The 21866-nt window shown below is 33.5% G+C and overlaps 1 protein-coding gene across 32 annotated transcripts in view; it reads left to right on the top strand.

Moving 5' to 3' along the window:
• Nucleotides 1-21866, top strand: part of LOC145265633 (calcium/calmodulin-dependent protein kinase type II delta chain-like) — a 705488-nt gene that overhangs the window by 47701 nt on the left and 635921 nt on the right. For all 32 annotated transcript variants that reach the window (XM_080121704.1, XM_080121699.1, XM_080121701.1 and 29 more), the window contains exon 2: nt 20655-20749. In XM_080121704.1, coding sequence (XP_079977830.1) covers nt 20655-20749 — 95 coding nt within the window. The remainder of the gene's footprint in view (nt 1-20654; nt 20750-21866) is intronic.

The following is a 21866-nucleotide window of genomic DNA, read 5'->3' as shown; positions in this document are numbered from 1 at the left end:
CTGTTCATTTCAAACGTTTGGATACCTTTCTCTTCACTATTACTCACTTTGATTCTTGGAATAGATGCTCAAGTGTTTCGTTCCAGTAGAACTTTCTGTTCTTTGTCCTTAATAGTTCTCGGAATGGGAGCTATAATTTCTGCTTGTAAAAAAGCATACATCTGGTTCACGAGTTCAAACCAGGACTTAACCCCAGTGATATTCGTTGGTGTAGGGAAGTGAAGGATGGGTTCTGTCATACTTTTTGTGGATTTAACATTGTTTGGGGTAATCAAAAATCCTCTGAACTCCATCTCCATTTCAGCAAAGTAAAATTTGTCTGGGTTAAATACAATCCCCTGTTTGTGGAGTGACTTAAGTAGTCAATCGCGTGCCAGAATGAAGACTTATGAGTTATCCCATATGAGGCTGTTGTCTAGGCATTGAGTTTTATGAGCCATATTCATGGTGATGTCATCAAACCGACCAGTGTATCCATGCCCTGATCCATAGAATCCTTCAGGAACCCAACAGTATCTATATCGGCCCCACTCGATAATGAATATAGTAGTGTCTCATGACTGGAGATAGCGGTAGACTGTGGTATTCATTTCATATGTCCAGTACATTTTTTTCTGGTGTGTGCTGGTATCATAGAAACCTAATGGAATGGTGAATGAAGTGGGATGTGTTTATCTCTGAGTGACATCATTCAACATTTTTAGGTCCATCATGCACTTTAAAGACCCATCCTTTTTTGGTATAACCACTATCATTGATTACTAAGTAGTAAGTGTGCCTACTGGTTCCATTTCTGTTATCCCCAGTATGACGTCTCTATGTGGACATATATTGAATGCACTTGACTTAAGATGTTCCATTAGACATTGTTTCAGTTCATGTCTGTTAGCTTGAATGGGATAGTTTCTGGTTTCCTTGCGACAGATGTTCTGCATAGGCATCCACATGGGGTCCATTCCTTTATGTTCCTCAAGGAACTATTTTGTGATAGTGAGGTTAGGAAATTGTGAGACAATAAGTCCAACTCCTTCAAGGCCGTTTGTGACAAATATAAGCCAGAAGTGTTTTTTAACATTTATACAACCTGTTGTGTCTCTTTTGTTCTTACTTTTATTGCAGAAACAAGACACTTCTGATGTGTAAACGGCTATCTGTATACTCTGTATCCAATGGGTAGTTGACACGAGGTACCCCCTCTGGGTATCTTTTGTAGACCCATGCTAGGGGTCACACATGAAAGAAACCACAAGTAGTGTAAAGTGTATAAAATATATGTATTTATCATAAAGAATACAGGAACCACTAAAGTGGTATGAGAGGAACGTGTTCGTAGGATGCAGTTAAACATGGTATGAATGTCTCCATTTAGTCTCTGAAACCAGTGGTATTCATAGGACTGGTTGATTCCACTTAGTTCTCAAATAGGAGTGATTTGTACCCCCAACAGTATCCAAGGAGTTTCTAAATTTCGGGCCCACTCACAATCTGTCTGTGCCCATGTGTCTATAAAAATATGATAACTACACTGTTTCACCATGTTATAGTCAGCCGGAAAGCAGGTAAATGGAAGAGAGTTCCACAGGTGTGCAGTTCTAAGAAAGAAGCTTTGTTCATGGAATCTACATTTAGATTTAGGCACAGATAAAGAGTGGGGGAAATTATTAATAGTGGAGCTCAGAAGAGCATTTGCCATGAAAATAACAAAGCAGAGACATGCTCGCAATGTCTTTTCTGTGAAAAAGAGATTGCAGGGTTTCCCTACCACTTAGTAAAAGTGGCACTTGAGTTCAGCTGTTGGACAATTCTTTTAAAACATGGATCCTCTAGGGTGTGACGTCTTTCCGCATTCATTGCAACATTTAGATCAAAGGGGCCTTGGTATCTTGGTTGTACTGTTGTTTGATTTTTATATACTGGATAGCACAAGAGTATGGCAATGTTAAAGTGGGAAGTTGACTTGTCTGTTGCCTTCATACAAACCAATTGTGAAAACTTCTGCTCCAATGTAGCAAGCGAAACTCCCTCTGCCAGTACCCTTCTTTGGTGTTCTGTGTTTCTAAGTGCAGCTATCATCTGTCCGGTGACCATGTTGTCTGAATAGTTCACTTGCTCCTGGTAAGTTTGTTCGTTTGGACATTGAATTCTAAATTTACAAAATTTGGCTTGGCCACATAGTTTCGATTATTGACTCTCTTTCATTTTGTCTCATGGAATAGAATGTCTGTCTATGGACTTTTTAATCCTTTCACTGCCAACAGTCGTATCTGATGAAGTAGAGTTTAGTCTCTCACCAGTTCAAAAAGTGGCATGTTTAGTTCATTTTGTATTGCGGCTGGATCTTCCAATCTGTAGACATCGTTGTATATGGTTCATGTGTCGAAAAACAATGCCTATTTTCTTTCAGTATCAGTCTTGTTGAGGGTTGTTCTGGTTTTTTCACCTCCAACATATTGGGATGATTGTGAGCATCTCTTTTCTTAGCTTGATTTTTTTTTTCTGAAACTCAGTAACTTGCTCCATGGTGTTTAGTTGTGAATATATTTAAATATCCAATGTAGTGTTTACAAATTTTCGAGTTTACAATGTTGATCTTGTTCATAGCGCGATGTAAAGTGGGAAAATGTGTCCTTCAGCTTGTTGCTAAGATCCATACAAAAAGCAAATGGCCTCCCCCATCTGTCCTGTATCTAGAGCTATTAGGGAAGATCACTCCTTGGTTACTTCCTGTCTCAGAGGAGATAACTCAGTGGGTAATTCCTGTTATTAAGAGCAGATGACTCTTTTGCCAATACATACCCCTCCCTCATCTAACTACTGGATGAATTGTTGTAGTCATCTTTTTTTTTTTTTTTTTTTTACATGGAGATCACCACTTATCAAGGCCCGGAAGCCACTCGGGATAAGGGTTATTGTGTGTACAGTAATCAATGGGATAGTATCGTAGTAATAGTTAGTATTGGAGATTTGATTAAGTGTCTTACTTAACGGGGCGATTAATCAGGAATTTGTTTATGTTGGACTTGAAGACATCCAAGTTGTAGTCAGGTGGGAAACAGGCAAACGGAAGAGAATTCCACAGGCGTGCACTTCTAAGAAAGAAGCTTTGTTCATGGAATCTACGTTTTGATTTAAGCACAGATAAAGAGTGGGGAAAATTACTGACAGTGGTTTTAGCTAGACTGGTGTTTTTCGTGAAAGATTGGCAAGGGGAGACCAGAGATTGGAGCTCGGACGAGCACTTGCCATGAAAATAACGATAAAATAAAGACAGGTTCGCAACGTCTCTTCTGTGAGAGAGAGGTTGCAGGGAAGAGAAAAGGGCATCCCCCACTAAGCCACGAAGTCTATTTTGTACTCTGTTAAGGCAGGATAGGCTGTTCTTAGCAACTTCAGCCCAAATGTAGCAGCAGTACTCCATCTATATAAGTATTTTAGTAGGACAGGACAGGGACAAATAATCTGGGAGAGAGAAAGAGCTAGTCAAAGCTAAACAGTTATTGAGTGTATATACAGAGTTCATACAAACTTGAAAAGTTCTTGAATTTTACCTTTTGCCTTGAAAAGGCCTTATTTTAATTATTTCCTTAAAAAATCTTTGAAAATATGGAAATGTCTTGAAAATTTCTTGAAAAGGCCTTGAAAATTGTATTTATGTCCAGTAAAAATTTGTGTTGGAATATTAAAACTAAAATCGAAATAAATACTAATAAATTATTTTTTTTAAGTATTTAATAAAAATACCATTAAAATATTTTAATATTGAAAATAAAATCGAAATACATTGTTCTAAAATTGCATTGTATTATTGTGGATACAAGAGTTACGTCCACTTATCACAGAACTACCCAAAGTAGTTTTGGGGTGGGGACACGAGGGGCGGGGTAGTAGTGGCAGCCTCCATAAATATTACCTCCTCTCTAAAACATATTTTACTTGTGTGGATGAGACTCTCTAGTGGCGCCCCCCCCCCATCCCGCCAAAAAAGTTATAATTTAAAATTAGGCTGGCCGAGCCAAAAAATAAAAAAAATGGACAAGACGGCAGCCATCTTGGTTGGAAATTACAAGTCGTAAAGAGAGTTATTATTTGAGATGAAATAAAAAGCATTTAAAACTACTTAAAAACACCAAAAAATGATGCAAATAGGTTGCAAAAATAACTTTTATTGGCTATGGTAACATTTATTTTTTGTATATTTGATTTTTTACCACTTTTACGAGTCACTGTGGATTGTAAAACAAACCCCAAATTTTATTTTAAAAACTTGAATTTTGTCTGGAGAAGGCCTTGAAAAACTTTGAAAATGGACATCGAAAATTTGTACGAACCCTGATATAACAAGAGCCATATTGTCTCTGTATAAAGTTAGATATGTGTATATACTTATATATTTCTTTATATAGGATTCTAAACTAGTTAACCGATCATTTTTGAATTTTGGAATACAGTTGCTAGATGTAAGGATTATAATGGTTGCATATGATCAAGGCTTGATGACCAATTTAAAAAAAATGAGTGGTCTAAGCAATGACAGCAAGTACAGATTCTGCCAGATAGGAGAGAGTGTGTGCCACCTGACATCCAGCTGTAAGGTTCTGCTAGAGGAGGGCTACTATACTATGTGACACAATGGAGTGTGTAAATATCTCCACAGGACAATCTGTAAAATGTTTAATATCGAATATAGCAGCAAGTCTTGGGAACAAGAAAGAACTATTGGAAATAAGTCATACACCATCCACTATATGTATTCAATCCCTGCAGCTATATACCTAGAGAACTGAACTATTGAACGTTTCATAGAGATATAGGAAAAGCAGAAGAAAGATGAAACTTTAGAAGTTAGTTAGTGATGCTGAGCCTGGCTAGTACCAGATGGGTGACCATTTGGGAATTCTAGGCACTGTATGTGCTTCTGCTTATCTCGGCATTTGTTTCCAGTCGTCCTAATGTTGACTCTGGAAAGGTGTGGTTGGAGATTGCGCAACTCTTGCCACATAAATTTCATGCGCAGACACCCTTACAGTGGGTATCCATAGTCTGTAAAGACTGAAGGAAGCCATATATATATATGTAGTGATGCTGGGTTAAACAAAGCTGAGAGGAAAAAGATAGCAAAATACCAAGGTCTTATGTACGACATGAAAAAAAACTGAAATCTTAGGAAAATCTCTATTATTCCAGTAATTATAGAAGCAACTGCACTCATGATAAAGAATTTCAAAAACTACTTGGCAAATATACTAAGTGTAAAAGAGATTCAAACCATTGAACTTAAAAGATAGTTGGAATGTATGAGATAGCTTGTGAATGTCTGGCATCCAGTAGTTTGAACAAAATAAGAAAATTAAAAAGAAAATGATGGAATTTTATTGTGTATATTTGTGCTGTTGTATTTTATATTGCAAGTAAAACCAGTTTTGCATGTAATATCGTCTGGTATTAGAGGTGGTAGACTTGTTGCAATTATGCAGCAGCCATGCTGAGTGTTAATCTTAAACCTTCAATTTTATACACTTTCTAGCATTAAAATGGTGTAATGAATTTTGATCCAAATTTTAATAAGGATTCTAGACATAAGATTTAGTAACATTATATCTTGATTTTTAATCTGTATAAGGGAACATTAAAAGTGGTTCAAAACTGTTCTGTTCAAGAAATAGATTTTACCCTTCCTGGAACAAGTATTTTTCTAGTTCGACATAATATAAATACATTTTCTTGAATACTTATCATCTGTCCTGAAGGCTTTCTTTGTCTGGAGGTTCAAAGAAACTGAAGAATTGAATATAATTTTATTTATGCGGGTGATTTATTTTATTGAAGAAATAATTGAAAAACAGCTACTGTAACACAATTTAAAAAAGAAATTTATTTTCTAGAAATATTAAAAAGTAAATTATTTTTCTGTATTATGCGTAACCTTCCCACATCACAAATGAAATATATAAATCGTTGAAGGAGAAAAACATCATCCAGGTGTTTGTCATGCAACCTTTTTTCTTAAATGACTTTCATTTTCAAGAAACGTTGTTCACGTGTTAATAATGATAGCAATCATAAACGCTAGTGTCCCCAATGTGTTAAACAGAGCTAAGATAGGAAAGATAATGAAATACTAAGGTCTTATGTATGACATGAAAAGAAACTGGAATCTTAGGAAGATTTCCATCATTCCAGTAATGATAAGAGCAATAAGGCTCATAAAAAATAAAAATAAAAAAACTACTTAGTAAATATACGCGGTGAACCTAGTGCAAAAAAAAGTACAAACAATTGCACTTAAACGGACGGTTAGAATTTAAAAATAATCTCTCAGTTGAAATATATGAGATAGTAGGTTGAACGTCTGGCATCCAGTTGGATGGCTCATTCTCAACTTGAACAAAAAAATTAAAAAGAACAAACAAAAACCATCATTTTTAAATTATTCAAGATCTTTTCCACTTAGTAATATATATAATTTATTTTTCCAGAATTTTGCAGTGGTTTCTAAACGGAATTTTGATTTCAATAATTCGGCACATTGTAAATCAATTGGCTTCCAATTGATATTTGCCTGATACTTACTTCATCATAATTTCAGAAGGAATACTGGGAAAATTAAATAAATTTTTATTTCTCTCTCAAGTTTGCAAAATAGGAAGAAAATTCACTTCTTGAATAATTAATGAAGTTTCGAAAGATGCCTGCTTAAATTGTTTTGGATATTTGCAAGATGAAAGTATCCCCAACCTCTCTCTTTCTGTCTCTTTGGAGATTTGCAAAAAGGAAAGTAGTTTCCTCTTTCGTTCTGTCTGTCTCCCCACCACTCTTCCTCTCTCTCTCTTTGAAGATTTAGAAAAAGGAGAGTAGCCCTCCCCCTTCTCTGTAGTTGGAGATTTAGAAAATGAGAATATTCCTATTTTCTTTTGCTCTATTCTCTCCTTCTTTTTCTCATATATTTAACTAGGTGTATTTAGTGGTGAGCTTAAAATAAAATAATTAAAAATATGATAATCTTTATAATTTATTTACAGTATGATTTTTAACTATTCATTTTAGTTTCCCATTATTTTATTTTTGATTTTAATAGATACTCGATTAATAATAGTAAATAAAAAATAATGAATATATGTATTTATCATTCAACCACGGTAGTGTTTAAATATATGGTTAAGTGGCAGTTTTAGTCATTTAGAACTGCTTTAAAGCTTCATCGCTCACTCATTTTTTTGACCAAATTTCAATTATTACAGTTTATAGATCATCTTCTCAGCTATATTGTGAAAAAAAATTGAAAATTTTCGTTCAGTAAAACAAAAGTTATGAATTTACTGGTGTTCAAAACCGTAAAAAAAAAACGTAAGGAGGTGAGCGACGTTTTTTATGACTGGTTTCCATAGCAACCATGCTACCAAGTTACTGCTCTTGCGAAAAGAGAAGTAACAAGTGAAACAGAATGAAAGGGAGATAATTGGGGGGATTTTATTGAAAGCAGAGAAGTGCCATACATTGTTATTACATTTGTGTATGTTATCTTTATGGGGGCAAAATTAAGACTGAAATTAAACAAAGAACAAGTGAATTTACTGGAAGCCTGGAAAATCATGGATATTGCAGCATTAAGAATTTTTTTTTTTTTTTTTAGAATTCAATTTATAATATTATATACTCAATTCTTAATGCTGCAATATTTTAAGTTATAAATTTATATTTTTTTACTAGAATATCTTGTCCTTTTCTTTTCTAGTTTTAAAAAGTAGTCCTTTATTTTTCCATGTTTAAGCTTAACCATATTACTTTTCATGCTCGCATTTTTCTATTGTAATCAAAGTTATGTGTAGGCAAGAAACACAAATACACAATGTAGTTTTATTAATAGAAATATGATAAAAATTAAATTCAATTCTAAAGAATTTACTAATCACTAACTTTGATGGTTTGTAAAGGTAGTTTGCTTGAAGCATTGCTGGTAAATAGATATGGAAGAGTATAAGGAGGTTATAGCAATGCATGGAACCGGCTGTTGTATTGGTGTGATGTATGAACAGAAATAGACAAATAAAAGGTCTTATTTTTCTTGATATTCTTTTTAACTTCATATATCCATTTATTTTTCAAGATAATCACAATACAAATCAGTAAATATAACTTACTGTTTGATGTAACCGGCAAGGTGGAGGTCTTAATATTTATTTATATATATATATATATATATATATATATATATATATATATATATATATGATTGTACAGTTTGGTTTCCTAGATGTAGATCCGCTGAAACCCCTAGGTTTATTAAAGAGTGCTTAATGGAGGACAGAGTAGGTATATAATATATTTATTATACAAATATTATTGGTTACCTATGTGCATATATTTTTGAGTGGAATCTCTATTTAGAGAGATCCACTTCATCGCTCCATTTTTCAGTCTGATGAGGTGGATCTCTAAATATAGATTCCACTGAAACATGTATGCACATATGTAATCAATAATTTTTGTATAATAAACATATTATAGTGATGTATGTGCTTGGGTTCTTAGTGGTTGAATGACTACACACCTCTTGTTTGAGCTGAAGTAAGTACATTCCATAGTCTGATTTCACTAGTTTGCTTGATCTGTGTTAGCTAATAGACATTCTTTTGTGTAGTGTGGTTGTTCGAATGGCAGGATACTCACCTTGCATGCAAGAGATTTGGGTTTCGAATCCTGAGTTCAACTGATGAGCCCAAATGAGGGTGAAACTTGAGTCTCGGAATTCCAGTTTGTTGGCTTTCATGACTTGTGTGAGCTACGACATTGTTAGGCTGTGGAATTATATCATCTCTCACATTCTGAAAATTTTTATATCTTTCTTGTTGTACGTACATTTGTGCACGAAAGAGTTAGAAACAAATGTAGAGGTAATGCTCATCAATTTCTATTCGTACAAATAATGCTAATTTACATTTCTCTGAATATTTCTATCACCAAAGAACTGCTTAATAGTCCTTAATCTTGAAGTGAACGACTGCATTTATATTCGATAAATAGATATTTAATGCCCAGAAGATGGTCCAGTTGAACATTACCTGCATGGCTCTGTGTAGTAGATAATGAAAAAGGAGCCTCCAGGTCGCCCTTGACTATGGTCGACCACATTACTTTTTTTTTTTTTAATAATTATATCAGACAACTAAGGCTGTGAGATAGTGTATGAGTGTCCTTGCATTACGACACATACACTATCTCACAGTCTTAGTTGTCTGATGTAATTATTTTTTTAAAAAGTAATGTGGTCGACCATAGTCAAGGGCGACCCAAAGGCTCCCTTTTTATTAGCTACTACACAGAGGTATAGAAGAGGGAACCACTCTTTTTCCAGGATTACTCTACTTACCCTTGATCCTCATTTGATAATGCTGAGTGTTTAGCAAGGGGGCATCAAGTACGATTTTTAAGGGCTTTAGTATAACTTGACCAAGAATTGAACCCAGATGTCCTGGCTGATAAACAAAAACTCTTACCATTATGCCAAATGAGCCGGTTATATAATTATGACTACTTATACATTCACCTTTTTCTTTTTTTTTTACCTTTGCTTGCATGACACAAATTGATTCATAGGACATAATCAACTGTTTTTATCTATTTATATTGAAGAATATGTACAATCAGACATTAAAAAGAAATTATTAATATATGTCAGTGGATTAAGATGTTCAGTGTGGAACTCATAGTTTTAAGATTCAAACATGAGACATGCTTGAGAGAAAACACATAATAAAAAGCTGTTTATACCCGGAGCTGTCTGGGAGTCTTTTTACTTTTATGTTTGTTTCGCTTGCTCTTGCCACTTTTCTTGAATTAGATGATAAAATAGTACTACTTTTCTAAACCAATAACAATGTTTTCAGAAAAATAATCGATTTTCTACTAAAATCTCATAAGAACGAAAATAATTTCGATTTCTTTTGTAACTGCTGTGTTTTTAAATTAAATATAATTAAATAATATATAGAGAAAATGAGTCTTTGCAGATTAAGGTAAAAGTTATCCCTCTTGCATTATTAGTCATTATTTGATTTTTTTTTTTCGCTATAGTAACGGTCGTCTCATGCAGACTAATTGTTTTATTTTCAAACAAACTGAAGTGAATGACATTTTCGTATTGTAAAAAAACTTGCTCGAAAAGAAAAGACAAACTCGTTTGACAGAATGAAATATCGAAATGTCAGATGCAATCCTATTTAAGTTTGAAGTCTAATATCCGGCTGGCCTAATATTATAGAGTAAAAATATCCAGCTGACCTAATATTATAGAGTAAAAATATTCAGCTGATCTCATTTTATAGATGTAGAAAATCCAGTTGACCTAATTTTATAGATGTAGAAAATCTAGTTGACCTAATTTTAAAGATGTAGAAAATCCAGCTGACCTAATTTAAAAGATGTAGAAAATCCAGCTGACCTAATTTTAAAGATGTAGCAAATCCAGCTGACCTAATTTTAAAGATGTAGAAAATCCAGCTGACCTAATTTTAAAGATGTAGAAAATCCAGCTGACCTAATTTTAAAGATGTAGAAAATCCAGCTGACCTAATTTTAAAGATGTAGAAAATCTAGCTGACTTAACTATATAGATGTAGAAAATCCAGCTTTTTTTCTCCCCAATTATTTTGTTCTAGCTGGGGATTGGACATCCTAACAGATGCCAAAAATTCTCTTGCTATGTTATACATTTCAGTTGAGATCTTTTTAACATCCCAACCGCCCCTTTAAGTACAAATGTTTTATCTTTCTTGAACTTGGTTCATCAGGTATATTTTCGCATAGTTTTTGAAACTTTTTTTCATGAGTCTGGTTGCTCCTATAATTACTTAAATGGTGATCTTCCTAACATTCACGTTTCTTTCCATATCATACACAACACATTGGTATTTCATTATCTTTTCTTTTTCAACTCTGTTTAACCCAACATCATTGGGAACACTAACTTCTAAGGTTGCTTCTTCTTGTCACATATCACTGTTAGGTTTAATAGTTCCGTTTTCTAGGTATTTAGTTGTAGGAATTGAGTAGTCATAGTGGATAGCGTATTACTTATTTCCAGCTGTTCTGTATATCCAACTAAAAGTCTAAATTGATTGAGTCTAAAACTATACAAAACGCACCCAGAAAATTGATATATTTTTTCCCATCGACTTGGACAATATATATGCCCATTTTTTTTTTTTTTTTTTTTTTGTTAATATTCATTCTTTTGGGAGTCGATTGGAACAGAATCAGTCAAGGGTGTGGTCAACATATAGTACTATTAATATATATATATATATATATATATATATATATACACACATTGTGTGTGTGTGTGTGTGTTATGTAGTTGTTATTGCAATGTTGAGATGGCTTCTTTCATAGCCTTTACTACAACTTGAATTTTGATGGTTCTGAACAAGGTCGCACAAAATGGCTAGCCACTCATGATTCCATCTTTTAAGACTGATTTCCTGTGGATCTGAGACTTCAGCTAAGTCCTACCTGATGGTTGTTTTCCAGCTCCCCACCGACATGAAGTTTAAAATGCCAAATTTAAGTATCATGGTTAAATTGTGTTCTAAACATGCCTCTGTCTTATCAAAAAAACTACTGTTAATTTTTATATAGTGAACTCTTCTGCTTATGCAGTGATAAAACTTATCAAATACACTTGTGATGTTAGGCTGTATGAGGCTGTTAACTTTGGTCAAAATTGGACTGCTCCTTCTTTCTCAGATTTTTTTCGATTTTCAATACTTAGCTTTAGTATTAGAATACCTTCAATATCTAAGAATACTCTTAAACACATAAAGTATATGTGTGAAATTTCAAAATAATTGGTCCAGCAATTTCAGACTTTATAGGGAACTAACTTGTACACACAAAATGCCTTTTGTATATAGTATCAATAAAAGTGAATCTGCATAGCTTATTCCAGCATTATATCTTAATTTGTTTCAGTTTGTGTCTATCCGTTACACCTCTGCATTGTATTACGTTCGATTAATTTAAATTTCCTTTATAAATAAACGTTTCTTTTTTTATTTCTTTTATTAAAACTAAAATTACACCAACATGTCTGACATGCAACAGATTTTCATTGGAAATCATTTCTTTATTTGAGGAGAGATTTTTTAAAATGCCTCCTTAGTGAGGTGATGGAGACCAGTGCTTTTATCAAGATACCAAACCATCTCTACGTGAATGTCTACTAACACTGAAAAAACGCTTCACCTGCAAATGAGAATCAAGAACATGTGCTGTGTGGTGATAATTGATATGAGAATGATACGGTGGATGTCTCATGTGCATCTGAAAGGCAGGCTTTCATAAATTCAAATAACAAAAAAAAAAAAGTCAACGTTATTGTTTACAAGCTGCTACTGCTGCTTAGGTGAAAAAGTCTATTTATGAGAATAAAGATTTTTTTGTTTTTTTTTATGTATGTGCATATGATGAGGAATCAGACATTTGAGGTGAGGATTCGTGTTTGACAACCCCATCTTCTTTATCTACATCCTCAACAAAGCCCTTCAGGACTACATGAAAGTAGCAGTTGGTCAGGATGTGAGAATATCTGACCATGCCTATGCAGATGATATTGTTCTGATTGGGATGACTAGTGATGAAGTACAAGCTGTTGCTCGTGGTATGAGAATGAGCATCAATATGTCGGAGAATCATGTCATAGCTGATCAATCCAGACACTTAACAACTTGCATTAGATAAGATCAACCTGAAAGTGATGCAGTCAGTCATCTATCTTGGTTCAACTATCGTACCCTCTGAAATTGAATGATGTACAAGAGCTGCAAGGTCTGCTATTCTCTGTCTCAAGCGATAACTGATGTTGAGAGATCTGTACTTGCTTGGAAAAAATCCAGTTTAACTTAACCAGTTACGAGCACAAAATATATCATAAAATGGACAAACCAAACTTATCACATATAATAAAGTAAAATATTATACAATTAAAATTCAACAAATAATTCTGCATCTTGGCTGTGAATTTCATTGGTTCAACCATAGTACATTCTGGATAAGGGACAGTTTAAATTGAATGATGTAGGAGCTGCAAGGTCTGCCATCATTTTCCTCAAGTGATATGACTACCAAAGAGCATATCTAGAAGACTATGGTGTGGAAGGAGAACTCCTCCCAAGGTCCTTCTCTCCAGCCTTCTCTACCTGCTTTGATGAGCAGCTGAAGACCTTGACAGCAATAATCAGGGGCTACCTAGCAGTGCTATTAGGCACACAAGTAGTTGATGTTCGACTACGGAATCTGGATTGACTACCCATAATATGCAAGCTAATTCAGTATCAACAAAAGTGTGCTGCAATGGTTAAAAACGTTGTACTTGCTTGGCGAAAAATCTGTCTCAGCTTGACCAGGATGGTAGCCGTTACAAGCACAATACTTTACTTTTGACTTTTAGTGGCATTCATCCAGGATGGGTTGAGTCGACTCCTCCCAAAGAACACAGTGTCCTGAATGAACACAAACTATGCATGGTAGTCCACAGTAATTAAGATAGTTATGGATGACCAGTCCTGGGATCAGCAGTGAACACCGAAGGCCTGTGGACCAGAAGTAGGTTCGACGTCTACTTTGATGCTGTGTAACCACTTCTTCAACTGGCCTCCTAGACTTGGAGTAGTTCTGGAGCTATGTCTTTGTGAATTAACTCTTCTGAATTTCCTCTTTAAAAGTAGCTAGTTAAGGGGGGATGGTCTTACATCATGTCTAGATTTTTGCATTGAGGACAAAATGGTGCCAGTGGACATACAAAATTTGGTGGAGGCAGTATAGGTTTAATACTACTAGCTTTTTGTGATCTGAAACTCATCAGCTAGGTCTTGCAGCCGTAGAGAAATGAACAAGTGTCTGACAAATCCGGACTTTTGATCTCTGGATGAGACCATAGACAAGATTGGAGGTGACTGAAAGCATGTCAAGCATTGTTTATTCAAACATAGATGTTCTTGTACCCCTGACCCGTATCGACAACAACCTCTTCTAAGGTTTCCCCCATTGAGAAGAATCATGCTTTTCTCAGCACGTAGTTATCCGGTGGAGGGGATTTTTGCTTTCACAGCATTAATGTTCATGCTAATCTTAGATGCAAAGTGTTGTATTTAAAAAATTGAAAAAATTAATGTACACATTACAATTTTTATCACATTTGAAAAATATAGATTGAAGACAGATTTTCTGTTTTAATTTTTATTGTACACCCTCTGAATTTTTGTAAGGACTGCGGGCGTTTGTTATTACTTTTCTTAGAAATTGCAAATTAGCTGTAAGAAAGTAAATAATCCATTTCACTTTGAATCCGTTTTCTTCTGTGCACCTGGGTGCCCATAGATTTCATTGAGGTCGTGATATTATGAATAATGGGTAAAATAACGATTTCAAAATTGTCATATCTCTCAGTAATTTTTTATTATCAGGTTGGCAAGAAAATTCTTGATGTTTTAATTTTAAAATTCAGATGAACATATCTCTGCTCAAACAAAAAGTTATTGATCGAAATAAGCACCAAAAGAAACAACACACTTTTGCTAATGCAAAATAAGTGTATTTATACCAGTAACGTAGAAATCTTGCGTTCTGGTAGCGATGCAGACGCTGAAGGCGTTTTTGATATCGCTTAAGGTTTTGAAGCATTTCTCATGCAGAAAGTTGTCAAGATGCTTGAAAAAATGGAAGTCGATAGGTGAAAGGTCTGCATAGTATGATGGATGAGGCAGAATTTTGTAGCCTAATTTGTTCAACTTCTGTAGGGTCGGTTTAGAAACATAAGGTCGGGCATTGTTGTGGAGGAGAATTGGGCCTTTTCTGTTGACTAATGCTGAGTGTTGTTTAAATTTCTGATACATTTCATCCATTTGTTGAGCGTACTTATCCGCTGTAATGGTTTTGCCTGTATTCAAAAAACTAATGGATGAGACCAGTTGCAGACCACCCAACAGTCAGCATAACTTTCTTTTGGTGCAACTCTGGCTTCAGGAAATGTGAAGCTTCATCAGTGTCAAACCACTGAGCTGAGCATCACCAGTTGTAAAGAACTTACTTTTTATCGCAAGTCACAACCCGGCCGAGAAACGGCTTGTTGCGTAAAAGAAAGGAAGATGACACTTCATAATAGCGTTTCTTTTTGTTGTGTTCAATTCGTGAGGCACTCATTTATCAAGTTGTTTTTTGTCTTTCCAATCTCTCAAGTGGTTGGAAATCATCGTATGCATTATATCTCCTTCAGAAGCATGGTCTCAAACAGTTGTTCGTGGATCTTGATTGTTGTCAACATCTGATGGCCAGCCACTACACTTCTCATCTTCAAGACTCCTTGTTGCCATGAAATTTCTTAAACCACCTTTGTGCTGTACATTCAGTAGTGGTTCCTGGGCCAAATGCTTCATTGAAACTGAACTGTTTCAGCAGTTTTTTGGCCTAGGTTGGATTAAAATAAGAAAATTGTGCAAATTTGCTCTTTTCCATCTTGTATTCAACTTTCTGAAAAGAAGATAATTGTTTTAAACCGATTATAATTTAAACGATTAGATAGAACAAAAATACTCTTTAAAATGGTATATAAAGTAAATGAAAACTTATTTGGAAATACATCATTTGAAATCAAAATTCTGCAAGAACTTTCTTCTCAACCTAATAGAATTTTATATTTGGATGTCAAAGCAAAATAAAAAAAAATAAATAGCAAGTGAGGGTATTAACAGTTAGGTTGGGTACTATTTGGTTCTCGTTCCATTCTGGTTTTACCTCTAAAGGATTAGATGATTTACATGTACAAAAAATTTCAAGATATGAAATCCAAGCCGGAACCAATTAATTTCGTATCTCTCTCGCTCTCTCTCTATATATATGTATATTCTAGCCTTTAAAACGTTTTCGGGAGAAAAATCGCTATTCAGTAATAATTTGGCGATAAAAATGTTTTAAGTTAAAAAAAGTTTAATTGTAATATTAATGTTTGGCATAACGCTTTAGTTGGTCTGTTATGAAGGAGTCTGAAATAGCGCTCTAATCTGTCACACTGGATTTTTAAATAGCCTTTTGTTCTGTGTCATGCTGGAGTTTGAAATAAAACTTGTCACTTTTTAGCCCCCTATTTACACTAAATGATATCTAAGCTTGAAAGTGATGAAAAACACCATACTAAGCTAAACAAACTAATCACATAACATTATGCTATGTTGTATGGCAAGTTTTATTGTGTTCAGTTAGCAATGTTAAAATATAAGACTTTTTTTTCTTTCAAAACAACATGTCTACGTATTGGTTTATTCTAATAAAACGATCATTCAAAATAGATCCTGCAAGTATTTATTAATGTAAATCAGATTTTTATAATTAGAAATGGCTCGCATACCATTTTTTATTTTTTTATTTTTTGAGGTGGGGTTCATAAATAGTTATAGGGGTATTTATTTATCTCTCAACGAGGACAAGATTAACACAAGATTGGTTAAAACTGGAATGCTCTCTGCCTTACTAGCTCAGAATAAAAGCACAAAAGGAATCAATTACTTTGGCATCTCCAACACTTGTGAATGAGGAGGGAGAGACATCACTTATACCATGTATCACACTTCAGCCCCCCCCCCCCCCGTTTCTCTTTAGTGCACTGACTCAGGAATTTTTACTGATAATTTTAATGCAACACCTTTTATAAAATTCAGTGATGTCATTCAGTACACCAATTTATTACTGAAATTTTTAAAAAATCTAAAATGTGTGATGTGTCATATTTCTTTCATTGTTGTATAAAAATGAAAAAAAAAATAGTTTGAAATTCAAGAATTTTTGTAAGAAAGGGCAGTATCTGTTTTGATACCGTACTTCATCTTTTTATATCCTTGGTTAGCGATGGTGAAATCCTTCTAGACTTAAGTAATTTTATTTTATCCCAATCTAGAGTGTCCCTTTTTGGGGAGATGGTATTTCCCTACATTAAAAACTTAACTCTGCCCTCATGGGGAGGCAAGTAAATAGACTATAAAGTAAAATAAAGAAACCCTAAAACTTTCAATTTTGATGAATTCAAATACTCTCATGATAAAACAATAACAATATGACAATGTTTAATTTGACATAAAAACTAACAAGATTGATATGATTTCAACAAATGTATTGTTTATAAAAATACGATTCAACATACACTGTTTAAAAAATACAATTTAATACTTTTGTCTCTCTCTGTAAGAGCATGGATGCAAATGCATATGAAATGTAAAATGACGTCACTGTAAGGGAAAAGACTATAAAAAGGAGAGAGAGCACATTAGAGAGACGTGGATAATATTCAAGATCACATTAAAGATGTGAGTGACATCACAGCCGTAACGAAGAGTCATGCATGGTGGAAGAATGAAGAAATAAATGTCATTTTTACAAAAAAATGGACTAGAGTTATTACTTGTCCTATGTTTCTTGCGACTTACTCTACTACAAAATGTTGGGACTAGGTGTATAAACGTGGGTAATGTTACATCTCTATTTTGACACTTTCTTTTTGTCCCTCTTTAATAAGGAACTTGTTAGTAATACCCAGTAATCATATAATTAACAAGTAGATCGATTATATGGAAGCATCTTGCAACCAAAATAATAAACTTATGTGTATATTAATACGATAGCATGTGTGTTATTTTCTGTGTCATGCTTACATCTTTTTTCTTCCGAGTGACTGTCATTTAATTGTTAAGACCTACCATTTCTTGTAATAATTTTACCAAGAATTCTTATAAATTTTGGTTTTGATTATAGCTAAAGGAATTCAAATTATATATATATATATATATATTTTTTCTAAGTTCTGGTTTTGATTCAAGCTGATACACTCAAGTCATATAGGCATATTTTTTGATTTTTGAAATCACAGAATCAATAGAAAATTGACTCTATAATAATATATACAAAATCTGCATAAATTAAAATACCATATTTAAGCATATTTTACGACTGGGCTATACCAGGTGTCCCTGCTAGTTTAGTTAAATACTTTTGCAGTTTTTACAAAAGAACTACAATAATATCAGGGTGTCTCCATTTATGCTGAACATCCACAGAATGCTAACATCAATATATTACATATGAAAGAGTTCACTGTGGAATTCTTACAGATCCCGCTAGTTTTCATAAATACATATCCTCTACTACTAAAGAATAAATGAACACAAATCACATTACATAGTACTTTAATATCCAAAGGCAGGACTTTTTGTTTTAGATTATATTGAAATATTAACAGGTCAATTGCTTTATGTCAATTAATGAAAAGCATAAACAATATAATCAGAAAACAATTTTGACATTTTTGCATGATCATCTATCAAAAGTTTAAATAAATTTGATAGAAATAATAATTTTGATCATTTTGTAAATTTTATTCTATTTTTATCACGTGTCCAGGTGTTATAACTTTTGTTACGCAGAAGATGAAAAAAATACTTCATTGTAATACTATTATGTTGATAATGATAACAGCCCTCAATCATGGACTCTAGTTGCATGACTGTCAGGTCTGTTGTAGACATCAGCCAATAAAATTTATAGAATTGTAATAAGGCTTAGATCTGCTGACTTTGGAGGAAGATTAAATCTGGAAATTGCATAGTATTGTGGATACAATAGATATGTCCCTTTATCACAAAACTACCTCTTGTAGTTTCGTGATAAAGATTCAAATCTCCATCAATTTTAATCTCATTTATAATTTAATTTTTTTGGGGGGAGGCACAAGGAGGGAGGAGTGGTGGTGGCTGATATAAATATAAATTACCCTCCCCTACTCTTTAAAAAACATACTTTCCTTGCACAGATGGGACTCCGCAATAGGCCCCCCCCCCCCAAAATGTGATAATTTAAAATTAAGCCAGCTGGGTAAAAAATAAAATAAATAAAAAATAAGACGGCAGCGATCTTGGTTAGAAATTAATAAGTTGTAAAGAAAGTTCATATTTGAGATGGAATAAAAAAACATTTAAAACTATTTAAAAACACCAAAAAATGATGCAAATAGGTCGCAAAGTAACTTTTATTGGCTATGGTAACATTTATTTGTATATTTGATTTTTTTTTTACTACTTTTCCGAATCGCTGTAGATTGTAAAACAAGCCCCAAATTTTGTTGTGAAAACTTGAATTTTGTCTGGAGAAGGCCTTGAAAAACTTTGAAAATGAATATTGAAAATCTGTACGAACCCTGAATAATCATATGATGAGAACCTTACAACCAAATGACTTATTGACATATTTTCATAAATAACATCTTCTAGGAGAGAATAAATGCTTTATATAGCAGTTTATTAACCACAAAGTCTGAACATTATTTTTATTACAGAACTAATAAGTTACTTTGTTTATGCTAATTGATTAAAAGTATAAACAATATGATTATATGATATAGACACAAACCAAGTTGAACATTTGACAATTCACAAAGTCTGGAAATACATTGTTGTTGTAATGATGTTCACAGTGAATAGCCTGGAGATGTTTAATGATAAATAAGGCATGCCTGCAGATATCTAGACAAAATGTTTATACAAAAATTTATACTTATATAGATACACTCACCATGAAAATAACAATAGAGCAGAGATAGGCTTATAGTTTTTAGTTTGCAACAGTTGAAGAGTTTTCAGTTTGGGACAGTTGAAGACAGGCTATGGCCTGGAGCAGATCAAGATGAATAGATATCACCTGATGACGATGATGATAAAGAGGCCTTAACAGACAACTAAGATGTGGGTGTTGGTGTGTAGAGGGTCGTTTCCTGTTATGTTGTTCGATTACATCTGTGGCATAACGGATATGAGTGCTAAGTAATAATTAGTACTAAGTGACAGTATTCTGGAGACTGAAAAATCAATCCTCAGTGTGGCTGATAATGAGAATACAATAACAAATTAAAACTTTTACCCAATTTTGGCCAATGGAACAAGGGAAAGTTACCCCCATGGATTAAATAGGTACAGATTCCAGAGTTTGACAAGATACACCTGAAGAAGGCCAGAGTTTACATCTGCTGAAACATTATGAGAATAACATTCAACATGTATTCTTCGCCTTTTGGTTAGCAACAAAGTGTAGTATCTGTTCTGATACTACACTTCATCTTTTCTGTCCTCAGTGAAGGAGAAATCCTTCATGACTGAGACCAGTCTTATTTTTGTTCTTATTCAGAGTGCCCCCTTTTTGGGGAGCTGGATTTTCTCCACATTAAAAACCGACCTTGTGTCTAACTCTGCCCTGGTAGGCAGGCCAGTAAATAGGAACATCCAAGATGAGAACAATAGTCTGAATAATACAAAACATTTTATTTATACATGTTATAACTGCCTTCTTATTAAAATGTTTTTTATCCAATATACTTTCTAATCCACTTCTTCAAAACATGTAAATAATACCTCATCTCAGAAATATCAACAAAGTTATATTCTCGCATCATTTATTTGAAGGCATTTCTGTTTGTCGCTGGGTAAACAAGTAATTCTAGTGTTTTGATTTAAATTCTTCGTTAAGATTTCATGTAACATTCACACAGGAATTTAAATTCCATGAGCTTAACCTATATTATTTATTAACCGTGTTTTTCTTTTCTTTTTCTATCTCTCTTGTTGCAGGGGAGCTTTCTCAATTGTACGGAGATGTGTTCAGAAATCCACAGGATTGGAATTTGCTGCCAAAATAATAAATACCAAGAAACTCTCTGCTAGAGGTAAGTAATTTTTACGAGGCAGATGGGTGAATTATCTCTCTCTCTCTCATATATATAATGTTAATCCATAAAGAATAAAGAAACTTCTGTATAAAAGCTTAAATGGGGGAGATCAATGCATAGCAGAACAGAAATTAGTTAAAAGAAAAATACGACCAACAAACTTAGCTCAATCTCATTATAAATTTATTTCAACTTGAAAGGGCCTTATCAAACAAGAGGAACTAGTCAAGTTTACAGTCCGACCATAATAATTGAAAAAATTTTCAACAGTTTTTGTATTTATTAAAAAAAAGGTGGGGGTGGGAGGGGGAGAAAGGGGAAATAAAGAAGTATGTGAGAGAAAAATAGGCATTTGATTTATTTTAAAGATACTTGTTCTCATTGTACAATAAGATCAGTATTCATATTATTTGAATTATTCAGATTCTCATCTTGAGTGTTATTTGCACAACAACCTTCTTCAGGTGTATCTTGTCGAACTTGGAAATCTGCATGACAAGATACACCTGAAGAAGTCCGGTTACATTGGCCGAAACAATGTGCGAATACCACTCAAGATGAAAACCATAGTTCAAATAATTCAAATATAAATTATCAATTCTCATCTCAAAATTCCAAAATATAAGATCTGTAAACAAAAAAAAAAGTGAAAAAAAATTAAAATTGCTCTAGATAGTTAATTAAAATGTGATTTAAATAATAAAAATCATTGTAAATTTTTAGATTTTCTAAACTTTTTATTTCTTAATTTTTTAATATTTCAAATTTTTGAATAACTTTCAAATTAGGAATAAATAAATAAAAAATTATCAAACATTGAACCTTTTTTTTTTTTTTTTTTTTATGTTCTCCCAAATTAAAAGCAAAAAAAAAACCCCATAAAATTGTCAACAATATGAAATCTGTTTATGCGAGTTTATATTTAATTCTAACAAAAAGTGAAGACAGTCAAAGAATGTTCAGTCTGATTACAGATTATTGTATCGCCAAAACAATATGTTTGAACAGAAAAGTTACCACATTTTGATGAGCTGAAGTCTGTTGGGTTCATATGGGTTTCTTCAATATAATCAGATATTCATAGAAGGTACGATGTGAAGGTTTGCCAACAACC

The sequence above is a fragment of the Euprymna scolopes genome, chromosome 40 (assembly GCF_053919585.1).
Source record: "Euprymna scolopes isolate OS-2025 chromosome 40, ASM5391958v1, whole genome shotgun sequence".
Classification (NCBI taxonomy): domain Eukaryota; kingdom Metazoa; phylum Mollusca; class Cephalopoda; order Sepiida; family Sepiolidae; genus Euprymna; species Euprymna scolopes.
The sequence above is the reverse complement of the archived record's forward strand: the minus strand, read 5'-3'. Positions and strand labels throughout refer to the sequence as shown.